General features: G+C 40.7%; 1 protein-coding gene across 1 annotated transcript; it reads right to left on the bottom strand.

The window, feature by feature from the left end:
* Nucleotides 1-679: 679 nt before the first annotated feature.
* Nucleotides 680-12197, bottom strand: LOC149303893 (vomeronasal type-2 receptor 26-like). Its single transcript, XM_089480851.1, has 6 exons — nucleotides 12058-12197; nucleotides 10719-11010; nucleotides 7571-8425; nucleotides 5349-5576; nucleotides 3751-3877; nucleotides 680-1581 (listed from the first exon to the last, which is right to left on the bottom strand). The coding sequence occupies exons 1-6, from the start codon at nucleotides 12195-12197 to the stop codon at nucleotides 680-682; spliced, it is 2544 nt and encodes an 847-aa protein (XP_089336977.1).
* Nucleotides 12198-12673: the final 476 nt, after the last annotated feature.

The following is a 12673-nucleotide window of genomic DNA, read 5'->3' as shown; positions in this document are numbered from 1 at the left end:
GGAAGGAAGGAAGGAAGGAAGGAAGGAAGGAAGGAAGGAAGGAATTGAGGCATACAGCCAGGCAGGCTTTAAAATTTATTTCTTCCACTCTACTGTTTTAATTTTTCATGTTATGATTTCATCAAGGTTATCAGAGTAAAAATCATCAAACTGCTTATTCAGTGAAATAAACCAAAGCCCCAGTTCTATCCAGCATCACAGTGTCTCCTTCTACAGTTGTTGGCACTCTAAAAATAAATTACCTTGGGAATTTGGCAAAATGTTTTTTCTCAACTTCAGGGTAAAAGGGAAAGAATATGGTAGTAGTCTTAATACATGGGAGCCAAACATTGTTCTTCAGCCAATGGACCCAGCCCATCTGAGGAAGTAGACTCAAGTCTATGAAAGCTCATGTTACCAGTTTCTTATTTTCAGTTCGTGCTACAACTTAAAAGATCTCTTTGTATACCAGTTTTCCAGAAAAACATGGCTAGGTCTGTGATATGTATATGGTTATAAATTCTGAAGGCAATAAATATTTTCTTCAACATCAATTTGAATCTGAGGAGAGCGGGGGAGAAAAATAGCACATTCACATCCACTAGTAGTCTTAATTCTATAGCATTCCCTAACAGATAATCATTTTCTTTTATAAATGGCTATATTAATGAGATTATGCATAACAAATAAGATACAAATATCAATGCTTCTTCTTTACTAACTGTTCTTTCACATTTAGCTGAGGTCTGAATAGAATCATGTAGCATTTGGGGAAGAAGATGCAAGCCAGTAATGCAAAACTGGAAACCAAGATGGAGAAGACTTCTACAGCCACCATATTTATCCCTTTGGTGCTCAGGTAACTTGGGACAAAGGAAACCCAAACACTGCAAAAGACCAACATGCTGAAGGTGATCAGCTTGGCTTCATTGAAACTGTCAGGCAGCTTCCTGGCGAAGAAAGCAACTGTGAAGCTGATGAAAGCCAAGAGCCACATGTAACTCAGGACAAGGTAGAACATAGTCTCAGAGCCTTCATTGCATTGCAAGATGGTCTCAGCCGGCTGGGAGTGCATGTCAGCCTCTGGAAATGGCGGTGCGGTTATTAACCAAACAGCACTGATCAGAGTTTGAATAACAGAACAGACGAAGATCACTGATGTTGCCAGCTTCTTCCCAATCCATTTCCTCATCTTGTTCCCTGGCTTTGTGGCAATGAAGGCCAGCACCACAGTGATAGTTTTGGCCAACATGCAAGAAATAGCTATAGAAAAGACAACCCCAAAGACTGTTTGCCGGAGAAGGCAAGAAACCTTCCCTGGAGTGCCAAGGAAAAGAAAGGAGCAAAGAAAGCAGAGCAACAGAGAGACAAGCAGAATACAGGTAATGGTCCAGTTGTTGGCTTTGACAATGGGAGTTTCTTTGTATTGAATGAAAGTTCGTATTACCATAACTGTGATTAGTGAAAAGAAGACTGCAAAGGAAGTCAGAACTGCTCCTAGAGGTTCTGTGTAGGACAAATAAATGGCTCTTTTAGGACGGCATTGGACTTGCTTCTCATTTGGATAGTGATCGTCTGGACACTTTGCACATTCACTTGCATCTGAAACACATGAAAAAGCTCTCAGTGTTTCCCAAACCACTGCAAATATTCTTTAAATTTCATTTAGAAATCAATCTTGCTTACATCTGAATGAACCAAATTTTGTTCTTTCTTCCATGTGAATATTTGATGTCTTTGCTATAAATAATTCCTTTTTGTTTCTAAATAAGGTCCAGTACATACCAGCCCAGAAGGATGCCCTCATCACGTGTGAGGGGCACCCTGCTTAAATGCCCCTCGTACGTGATGATGGCATCCTCACTGCGTGGCACCAAATAGACGGCATGCGCATCAATGATGTCACTCCTGCGCAGCATCCAAATTGAGCTGCACAGGAGCGACGTGCTCGTGCCCCCACAAGGTATTTGCAGTGGCACAAAAAGGAGCATGTTTTTAGCGGTACTTTTTCACATAACATTGCCACGCAATTTGGTTGCTGTGGCGCTGCTACATAGCAACAAGAGGCAGCTCCCGGACGCCTCTTCCTGGTGCTCTGTACCGCGCCTAAGTTATTATTTCATTTGCATGTGTATTTCAGACATTTTTCCCCCAAAGATACATCTTTCAACTGCATATTTGAGCACAGAAAGGTACTGACACTAGAACTGGCTTTCTTCCTCATGCTCTATACCAGTGATTCCCAAGGTGCGTAGGGGGTCTTGGGTGGTGGAAAGATCCAGGGGGCAGAGAGGAAAAGGGAGCTGCCAGGGCAGCCTTCAATCAAAGTACAAGCATGAAAGAAAGACAAGGGGAACCAGGGGACTTTAGGGCCATAGTGGGGAAGAGGAGTTACAGGACTTGGTGGAAGGGGAGAAGCTGTGGCAAAAAAAGATCTTTCACATTTGGGACTCTGCCTAAGCTTTGGGAGTTGTACTAAGACTGGGATGGTAAGGGAGAGTTGCACTGCTGCTCCTTCTTTCTTTTATCAAACCAGCTCAAAGAGAAGAGACAGTAGAAGAAACAATGTCTGTGTGTGGAGGGGACCACTTCAAATTGTGACTGATTCTTCAAAAGATTGCCTTTGCCTCTCTCAGAGTGGGAGGTTTTCTTTGCTGGGAAGAAAAGTGGGAATCTGGTTGTGCCCCTCTCCCTCCTGGTGAAGAAGGATTGAGAGTCCTTCCTAGCCAGAGGAGAAGCTTCCCTGTTTGCACTTGGGGTCAGTGCACCTGGGATCAGTGGCTGAGCAGCTGGTCAAGCAGTGAATATGAAGCCTTTCACCCACGCTGTTTTTTGCTGCAAGACCAGCATGAGCAAAAGGTTTCTCAGGGGCTGCTCAGGACAAAGGAACTTGAGCATCCATGGATTTTTGTTTCTGCAGGGAGAGTCCCAAAACTGATCCCTCATAGATTCTGAGGGCCAACTATATCTCACTGATCACAAATTCCACTTGCTCAGGTTTAGCCCTGTTAGTATTCTCATATTACAAATCTTTTGTATAACAGAACAAGCTGTAAAGGAAGAAAACCTGGGAACATCACTGATTTTTTCCCCGTCTGGAGATCCTCTTAATCATAACTGGGGTTTTCCCTTCTCTCCTTCTTACAATTGACAGATAAGAAGGGTCACAATAATTCACAAGAGAACATCCTCTCAATGTATACCAAACCCATTATTTGCTGTTGTTTTGTGCGCCTAGAAATAATTTCTGACTTATGAGAACCCCAAGGCAAGCTGGTCACGGGGTTTTCTTGGCAACATTTGTTGAGAAGAGATTCTGCCAAAAACTAATTTGAGAGCTTTCTTCTGGAGGCAGATCTTTCAGACCAATCTTTCTTAGAGGACCTTCATTTGAAGTTCACAAAAATGTTGAAGCCCCTTTCTAGTGGAACACACAGATACCTTTTTCTAGAATTAATTCTGCAGAGGCTCTCCTAAACAATGATGTACTTGCAAAGTCTGGTTTCCTAAGAACAAATTGAACCTCTATTTTCCTTCTTCCAATGTAAAAAAAATAACTGTATCGACATTTGCTGATAGAAACTGAGCCGGAAAACATAATAACTATCTGTTGTTTTTCCCCCCATATGACTCAAGTCCAAGAATCAGTCTTTTCTAGAATCTTTTTTCCCCCCCGCGGCTTGTAAGAAAGGAAGCGGTTGGGGTTTAGAATACTCCTCTATGTAAAGCAGATTAGGTATTCCCCATATGATAGAATATTCTTTTTCTTACCAATGTGATCTGAAATCCTCCCATCAGCACATTGAACACAGTCATAGCAACAGACATAATTCCCCGGCTGAACAATCCTGCTGTATCCTGGCTGGCATTTCTCAACACATCTGGAACGAGGCGGCATCTAATGTGAAGCACAAAGATGAGAATTCAGAAGGGTGAAAAATTCACTCTTCCTATCTGAGATCATGTGGTTCACTATTTTTCCATTTCTTTAGAAATGCAGGAGAACCTTTAGAATTTTTATGTAATCACATGAGAACTTTAAACCACGATTTAATTGAGAAGGAAGTGGCATCGGCGACACTGATAGCACATCACATGACACCACTTCCCTCCTGTAGCTGACCCATCCCCCAGATGTTCCTTCCATTCAAGGGGAAAAACCCATGAATGAGCTTCCAATTGCCCTAGGCCATGGGTGCCACAAGCCATTCCCGGAGCATTTGTGCAATTCGCACTCACATGATGCTATTGTCCCCTCTTCCCCCCTTGCTATTTTATTAAAAATAACCCTTTGGTTTTCACACAAATCCACAGCTCTGAAGCCTCACAGTGTTGTTTTTTTTTATTAAAAATTAAAACATCAAATCAGAGCTACAGAGCTGCAGAACTGCACAACAAAAGTTGAAAAGCTCAAAACACCCAAAGTCATGATGGGAAGGGAGTGAGGGAGGGAGAGAGGAGGGAAGGGAAGAGAGTGCAATGTGGGCAGCAGCCCTAAGATAATCAATGTGAAGATGGCTGCCTTCAAAGCGCTAAGTTACCATTTCAATTTTTACTCTGATTGCAGTGAGAAACAGGTTGGTGTGATAAAACCCTTGGTTAGATAATGATTCTTTGGACCAGCGCATACCAAAATAGCCCCCTGAGGGCAGGGTTAGGGTATCCAGCATGAGGATGCTGCACCCTGACTCCACCCACAGGACAACACTTTCTGCCAGTCTGTATAAGCAGAAAATGCACAACAAAAAATGGAAAAGCACCAAAAAAGGCCTGCTGGAAAGAGGGAGGATGGAAGGAAGAGAGAGGACAGGAAGGGAGTACAATGGGGGCAGCAGCCCTCAGTTGCCAAAAAGATAATCAATGTGATGATGGCTGCAAAGCTTTAGGTTCCCATTTCATTTTTGAAAATGTAATTGCAGCGAGAAACAGACTGATAAAGCCCTTGGTTGGATAATGATTGTGATTACGTTGGATAGGGAAGAAATGAAGAGTCTGTTCTGAAAAATTCAATGGTTGTGAGGAAACTCCATGACTTATAATGGAAATTTCTACTGCCATATGAAAACACTGATAGGATTTCTTCTCAAAATTTGTTCACTCTCTCATAGAAAGTCATGGAGTAAAATTGTCCCACTGCATTTTGAAACTGAACAGTCTGACAATTTGGATACCTTTTCCAGATGTAAAGAATGTACCTTACAAAAATACCTTCCAACTCAAAGATTCTATGATTTTAGGACGCAAACTATTTGGAATGACTGTTAATCTCTGTATGCCAAAGGTAACCTTTGAGTGTCAAAAGTGCTCTTCTTTTTCTCTAGTTTTGTTTGCAAAGAATCTCCCTTTCACACAAATAAAGGAAAATCTACCTTCTTAAACTTGTGATTCCACACAACAGCACTGCCATTCATGGTGAACCTTTTGCCTGCAGAAGCCTGGGGATCAATTCCTCCGACTCGGACTTTTTGGAAAGATTGATTAGAGAAAGTGACCAAGTTGATGACATCAAATCCAGAGGCCAGATCCCCATTCTCATCGAAAAAGACTTCTTCCCCAGCACTATTGTTAAAGCGGATGTATCTCAAAAATGAGCGTAGCTGAATTGAAGGGGGAAAATTACCTGGGTCAACTAGTGGGAAGGGGCATTTGCTATTAACTGTGTATCTATCATCTATCTATCATACTACCTTTGTTCTTGTTCAGGATCCCTGATTTCTTACCACTGGAATGAAAAGAAATTCAACTGAAACCATTTAGTTCTATTTGTGCAGTAAAAGTAAAACTGGTTAAATATCATTTCCTATTAAAATCAAGGAGTAAATTAAAACAGCAGAAGAGTATTTAAAACAGAATGAAGGGGGGAGGTTACAACTTCTGCCATGAAAAAGCTTAGGACTTTTTCACATGGGGAAAATTGAAAGGTTAAATTAGTCACAATGCAGCGTCATCCAGGTCATTAGGGACAATTTCGCAGTAGCTTTGCACATGGCGCTGCGCACGATCCAGTCAGAATCCAGACAGAAAAAGAGGTGAATTGGGGAATAAGCATTTTTGCAAAACTCCCATATTTGCATGTTCAGTTCATTTACGTATTCGCTCTCTTCATGTAATTACAGCAGACTGAAAACCAAGTCCCCGATTCTCCCTGTGCCCAGATTTCCCAGGGGTCCTTACTGTGCCCAGACAGCCTTGATCTTTAAGGGATACACACACAGAGAGCTCTTTCCCTTGCGTGGCTGCTCTCCTCCTCATGCTGCAGGGAACAGCTGGCTTACAAAGAGATTAAGAGAGCCCTGGAGGCCAGGCTATGCCACTATTTGCCCCATCCCCAAATTGGTTTTCAACGGCCTGAACTCTCCAGAGCTGATGGCATCCACCTTTCTGATTTAGATAACGATATCTTCTTAATGGACCTGCATAATTGTTTAAAGGAGGTGCTCAATGCCGTGGTCGGAGATAAGGGCTAAGTAGACACTTGCCCATATCTGTGGCATAAATCTTTGGATTTGATCTCAGCGAGCACCTTGGACACCCTACTGGGTGTTAGGAAAATTTCTGGAAGCACCTCTCCGGGCCTTGCGACCTGGGGGGTGGATGAAAGGAATGGACCTTGGGTCTGGCTGGAAGGTATACCCCGACTTTAATCTTCGCAGATTGGGAAGGGGGACTTCTTGCTGGGCTTCCTTATGCGAGCTCTCCAATGGCAACCCAACTTATGGACTGTCGTTGAGGGCCCAGGTGTTATCGTCCTTGATAAGCTGCAGAGGTAGTCTGCGCTAAGACACCGGTATGCAGCTTTCCCTGTCTCCCACATTTGTTTTGGTTATGATACTAGTTAAAGGTCCATTAAGAACTTAATAAATAGGTCAATAAATGGCCCTGTTTTTAACCCATACAACTTGTGTCTGGTCTCTTTATTCCAGGGGTAGGGTAGCAATTGGCTTGCTTTTCCAGAATGCCAACATCTTAATCATTTTTGGGATGCAAGCACATAAGTTCCCATGTGAAAAAGTCGTTTGGCATAGACAAGAGTTGGGGAGTAGTGGTTATGTTGGGGTTACTCCTTGTCTTACTCTGGATTAAGACATTTTTTCTTAATGTTACCATTTAGTTCTACTCTTATAAAAACCTCTTACTCCTTTACTCATTACTCCTTCTTCTACAACCCAGCCCTGCGGAAAAGGCTCGGTCGCTTTGCAAGTCTGGTGTGTTTCTGTGTGTAAGTGTCTCTCTTTGCCTCCCAGTCCCTTCTCCAGTGCAATATAATAAAATTGTTTTTGGTGTTTACATGTACAATATAATAACAGGAATAAGGAGAAACAATTATATTTCGTTACTCCTTATTCCTATTCCTACTCTGGTAAAAACCTCTCATTCCTTTACGCCTTACTCTTTACTGCCACTCCTACCCCCAGCCCTGGGCATAGAGAAAGATAGGGATATTTAGGAGAAGATCCTGAAAAGAGCTGTTCTAAGAAATAAGAACTTAAATATATACAATGTCTCTCCTTCCCTTCCATTGCCTTCCATTCTCATACACGGTTCCTGAGCATGCTCTATGACATGTCTGGTTTAGAGTTTCAGGGCATACCTGCCAGGGTTGAATATTCATGTATTTCCAACTGTTTTCAGGCCCCATTGCTTTCCGTTTGGTTCTCAGTGAATCTGCTTCATGGAGAGCATGGCCTAAAGCATAGACAGCATTATAGATGCTATAGCTTTGGCTGGACATCCCCATTTCAAACACAGTTCCAGGAAGGTTCCTCAGTTTCTCTTCCCCAGTGCAATTCTTCAAATCTGGGTAATTCATGTTATACATTGGGAGAGAGCAGAGAAATACATTGCACCAAAACTCCTTTAGGAGATAAATCTGGTACTTAATTGGATTTAGGTTCTCCAGAAACTCCTGAAATCCTGGCACCACATTGGTGTGGAGGGCAAAAGACAAGGTGCCATTGAAGGATCTTTCTGTAAACTGACTATCAGAGAAAACAGTTGTGACATCCCACTGAGCAGTTGTGATCCAAACTCTTTCCATAGGTTGCTTCTGAAAAAACTCAAGGCTTTCTAGAATTATCCGTAAAATCTCCATAGATTGAGGGTCCCCATAAACCAAAATCACATTAATGTTCTTTGAGAGAAGAGCATTGCAAATGGCATCTAGGGTTTTCTGAAGGAATGGGTCTGATAGGTAACTTGTCAGTCTGGGAACAAACTGTGTGAAAGCAATGCAAATATCCTTCTGGAGAAGACTTGCACTGAGGGTTCGATGAAATCTCTCTCCACTTTCTCCCTCTGGAATGAGGAGACCAATCCAATTCCAGCCAAAATACTCAAACATCTGAATAATCCCAAAATACTGAAAGATTTCATCTGGCACCATCCGGAAGAAAGAGGAAAACTGTGTTTTATCACTGAAGATAGGATCAAAAGAACCATAACTCAGCTAGAAGTGGGGAGGAAACACGTTTTTTAAAAAATAAGAAATGCAGTTCTTCTTTCATTAGGGAAACATGTCCCTTTTAATTTCAGGAATAGAGACATGAATGAAAAGAGACGTTTATTCAACAGCATGAGGTCCAGATGTCAGAATCTGAACAGAGCAATCTGCAACTAAAACATCATTCAGCTGATAGGAGAGGAAAGTACCCATATTTTTACTAACTCCAAAAGATAGGTCTTCCCTTCCAAAGACATTATCCCCTTTTCCCCACAATGTTCAGCTCCTTGAGAATGATGCCAGAATGATGTATTTTATACGCCCCTTTTTAATTTTATTTATTTATTTATATTTATATTGTCTTTTGCAAAATATGACTTTTACAACTCATAGACCATATTGTTGCTACAGTATAGCTTCACACATTTTACGCTTTTTGCTCCGATTTTCCTCCAAAGTAGCAGTGTGTTGCATTTGCTCCACTGTCCTTTGGAGCCCTTTGGTCTAGCTTTTATAGACAAAGACCCAAAATCTGTTCTTAGTCCTGACAAGGAAAGGCCCATTGAATCAGTGGGATTTCCTGACATGTTGACTCACGGTTTAACAACTGATGGAATGGGTCTTCTCTAGTTGAGACTTACTAATAAAATGCCAGACAAAAGGCTTCTCTCTTTTCAGAAGCTAAAATTGAGGTGAAAATACGTCAATAGAAGTATAAAATGCTGAAATGAGACTAAAGCCTGCACCTGAGAACAAATTTCTTTACTCCACAAAAGACAATGTACTTGTGCAGGAGATCATGTATTCTGTCCAATATTTTTTTCCTTTTCCTTTTCTTTTCCTTCTCCTTTTCAGCAGCATTAAACACATTTTCTGCCGGCAAATCAGATTTTCTAAGCAGGAAATCACGTGTGATTTTGAAATCCATAAACTCTATAAATGAATAGTACATGAAATACTAACAGAAACTCTCATATTCTCATAGAAAGGGAATATATTTACTGATATAGAGGTTTTAAAAAGAAGGCTTACAACCCTACTCTATTTTCCAGCTTTGGCCTCTATTAGACAGCAAGATCCTTTTGGCCCTTCACAGAATTTATTGTACATTTCCCTGGATAGTTTTCCAAATGAAAATATTTTTGGAGCATTTTAAATATACAGTATAAGCATGTTTCACCACTCTCTAAAGCACTTCTCTGCACACCCTCACAATACATGCTTTTTTCCATAGTCATTTACCTAATGTACTCATTTTTGGAACACTGTTCTGCTGCCCTAAACTTGGAAATATCTAGAACTCTGAATATGGCTTCTTTTCAGAAATGTATGGAGTTCTGCCAGGTATGAAATGGAAAACACACACACACAACCCGTAATGAATTGAAATATACTTTTATCTCATTCCTTGTGGTTGGCAGAATTATAAATCAGATGAACATTTAGGTCTCCTTGTGGACTGTGTGGTTTAGGAGATTATCACATGGAAAAATGAGGCCGCAATAGACCTCAGCGACGCTTATCCGGCCGATTTTCAAAAACAGAAGTCAGCCATTTTTGAAGAGCCATGGGATAAGCATGACTGGGGTCCAGGATGCAGACAGTTGCACTCACCCAGCCACCGGTGCGTGTGATAAAACCCAGGTTCGTCTTTAAAGTCTTGAGCATATTGCAGAAGCATTTCTCTATGCAATAATCTCCTTGGTCTCTCTGTCTGTTTGCCCAGCTAAGGGAGATTTCTATGCTCCTGACTTTTACACATGAAGAAAAAAAATCCTGACAAATAAAAGGGGGGAGTTATGATGAATTGGGTAACCAAGGAGAACATCAAATGCAGTAGAGTTGTGGCTGTTCAGCAGTCATCGTTCCCTCTTTTGACCCAGACATTCTTCTCCATCATCCATCCTACTTCAGTTAGGACAATGTTTGCAAAATCCTCTCCCAAATCAGGGGTCCTTGGTAGGGTGGTGCGGATCAATATCTGTCAGACTCATTGTACTAAAGGATCCACAGAAAACACCTACTATGCAAATATGAAGAGATATTTCTTACATGTAGTCTACTAGGACAAAGAACACAGATGCCAGTGCCAAACAGAGATAAAGACAATTGGGAAATAGTGTGGTGCAGGTACTAAAACAGATTCACATCACTTGAAACTGAGAAGACACAAAGTACTGACAAGACCATTTCAAAGTTGCAAATTATGAGGAAGATATAGAAGTAGATGAGATGGAGGAACAACACATCTCTGGGCTTTTGAATTTTGCACCAAGGGATGAAGAATGAATACACGTACCTGTGGAATTTTGTAGATATTTAAAACATTGGCAATCTGGAGGGATGTTTGGGAGGTGAGACCACCAATGATGGCTATGAGATTATTCTTCCAGTTACATTTGTAATTGGGGACATACTTTTCTCCGATTGAGAGAAGATCCACGGTGGCCTCACTGGCTTTCAGGGAATTAAATGCATTGTCATACATTTTTATTTCCAGTGTGTGGTTCGGCAGCAACTTGTCATTCATACTGATCTCATGAATGGCAAAATGAAAAGCTAGAATGTGCTGGTAGTTCTTAGGCAAGATCCTGCATTGAGAATGTCAATTAATTAAATGTATAGGTTTATATCAAAGATAGAAATGCACTTTATTTACTTAATATACTAGGGGAGACCTTGAGATTTAAATATAGGCATTGTATGAGAGTAGCAGATGGGCATAAAGCTTGTGCTATTCTCTTTCAAAATAGATTCAGAAGTTGAATTCATCAGTTGTATCCTAGTGCAAAGGCATATATTTATAGTACAACCTGAGGTGAGGAATTGGGAGATAGAAATGTTTTTTTGATATCAAAATGGCAAGAATTCTTATTCTTTGTTTAAAGAAAATGGTTCCTGTCACACAAGTCTTTCAAGAATACAGGGTTGGTCATTTTTGTTTTGAATCCTTGAGCATTTGGGAGTGATTAATCTACCAGAAATATTAAGAAATAAATCTTAATCTACATTTTTCCCCATTCTGGCATACAGTTCATAGCTACATAGCATTTTCATGGATTCCCCTTTCCCCTGGAAAACATAAAATTTTAGTCTGAGATGCTTTTTTTTCTTTTCATTTCATTTCACAGAATGATTGTGTGCTCTATTACGCATATAATTATTAAACATGCTTCCATGCACTCTATTTTTTACTTCATAACAGGTTTAAACATCACTTGTCTGCTGTGCTCCTAGCTATCTACTGGTCTGAGATTGTTGGAGGTCTCAACTTGGCTTGCTCTTATAGAATCAAGTCATAGGTTTAGGTTAATATGAATATTTCTACATTGGTTGATTTTGCCTGCACTTCAGTAGACAGTTGTCTAGACTAGATGTGAACCCCTTGGAAATGTGAACCCCTTGGAAAAAATGTGTTTGGCTTAGGGCCATACCACAACTGCAGTTATACATCTGCAATAGCTGCAATTTCCCATTTGATAATCCAGCCTGTCATCTCTGGCACCTGGAGTCACTGTGTGAAAAATTACTGTATTGCAAACAGCCATCCATCTATCAGAATTTAAATTAGACTTGCTTGAATCAAACCTAACCAAACCAATTCAAAGTCATTCTTTTGCACTCTTCTTCTTGCTTACCGAGCTTGGGAGGCTGATCTCTGTGCTTTTCTAAAGTCATTTAATGGCATTTCTGCTAATGCAATGGACACAAATTCCCCAAAGAGAAGACTTCTGGAATTAGGAGAATTCCATAGACTTGGCTGCTGTCGGGTACACATGGAGCCCCAACCTTTCTTCAAAATGTTAGACAGGAGTAAGATGAGGAGTAATGACAACTCTGTCAGTGCCATTATAGTTTGGACTCAGCTCCAACTACGCACCCACATTCATCCCTATGCTCACCTGTCTGGGTTTCAGAAAACCACCCCCACTCAAACAGCAATGTTTTCTGGTCCCAAAACTCCAAATGCAGCATTTGCACTAAAGGATGAGCTCTCCAAACAATGTTAAATAGAATTCCTTGCTAGCCTCAAGCAGATGTTCCCTTGAAAAGACCATTTATATATTGGAGAAAATATAAATGAATTAATTATCCTATTATTATTATTATTATTATTATTATTATTATTATTATTATTGGTTTTTAGACAAGCCGCCAGCATCACAAGTCTTTTAATGATAGAGTAGATAATAATCATTCCCAAAGCTTTCAGGCTCATGCAGCACCAGCGAAAACAAGTTTGATACCATCTGT

Source organism: Sceloporus occidentalis, unplaced genomic scaffold (assembly GCF_023333645.1).
Source record: "Sceloporus occidentalis isolate IW3139 unplaced genomic scaffold, rSceOcc1.0.p SCAF_14, whole genome shotgun sequence".
NCBI classification, from domain to species: Eukaryota; Metazoa; Chordata; class Lepidosauria; order Squamata; family Phrynosomatidae; genus Sceloporus; species Sceloporus occidentalis.
This window is presented reverse-complemented; position numbering and strand designations above follow the sequence as displayed.

What these genes read in the sequence shown, in the direction of transcription:
- LOC149303893 (XM_089480851.1), bottom strand. Translation starts at nt 12,197, where the DNA reads ATGTGTACCCGACAGCAGCCAAGTCTATGGAATTCTCCTAATTCCAGA. An exon ending in AGATCAGCCTCCCAAGCTCG is followed by an intron (nt 11,011 to 12,057) that starts GTAAGCAAGAAG and finishes TTCTCAATGCAG; the next exon opens with GATCTTGCCTAAGAACTACC. An exon ending in GGAATCACAAGTTTAAGAAG is followed by an intron (nt 3,878 to 5,348) that starts GTAGATTTTCCT and finishes GCTTCACATTAG; the next exon opens with ATGCCGCCTCGTTCCAGATG.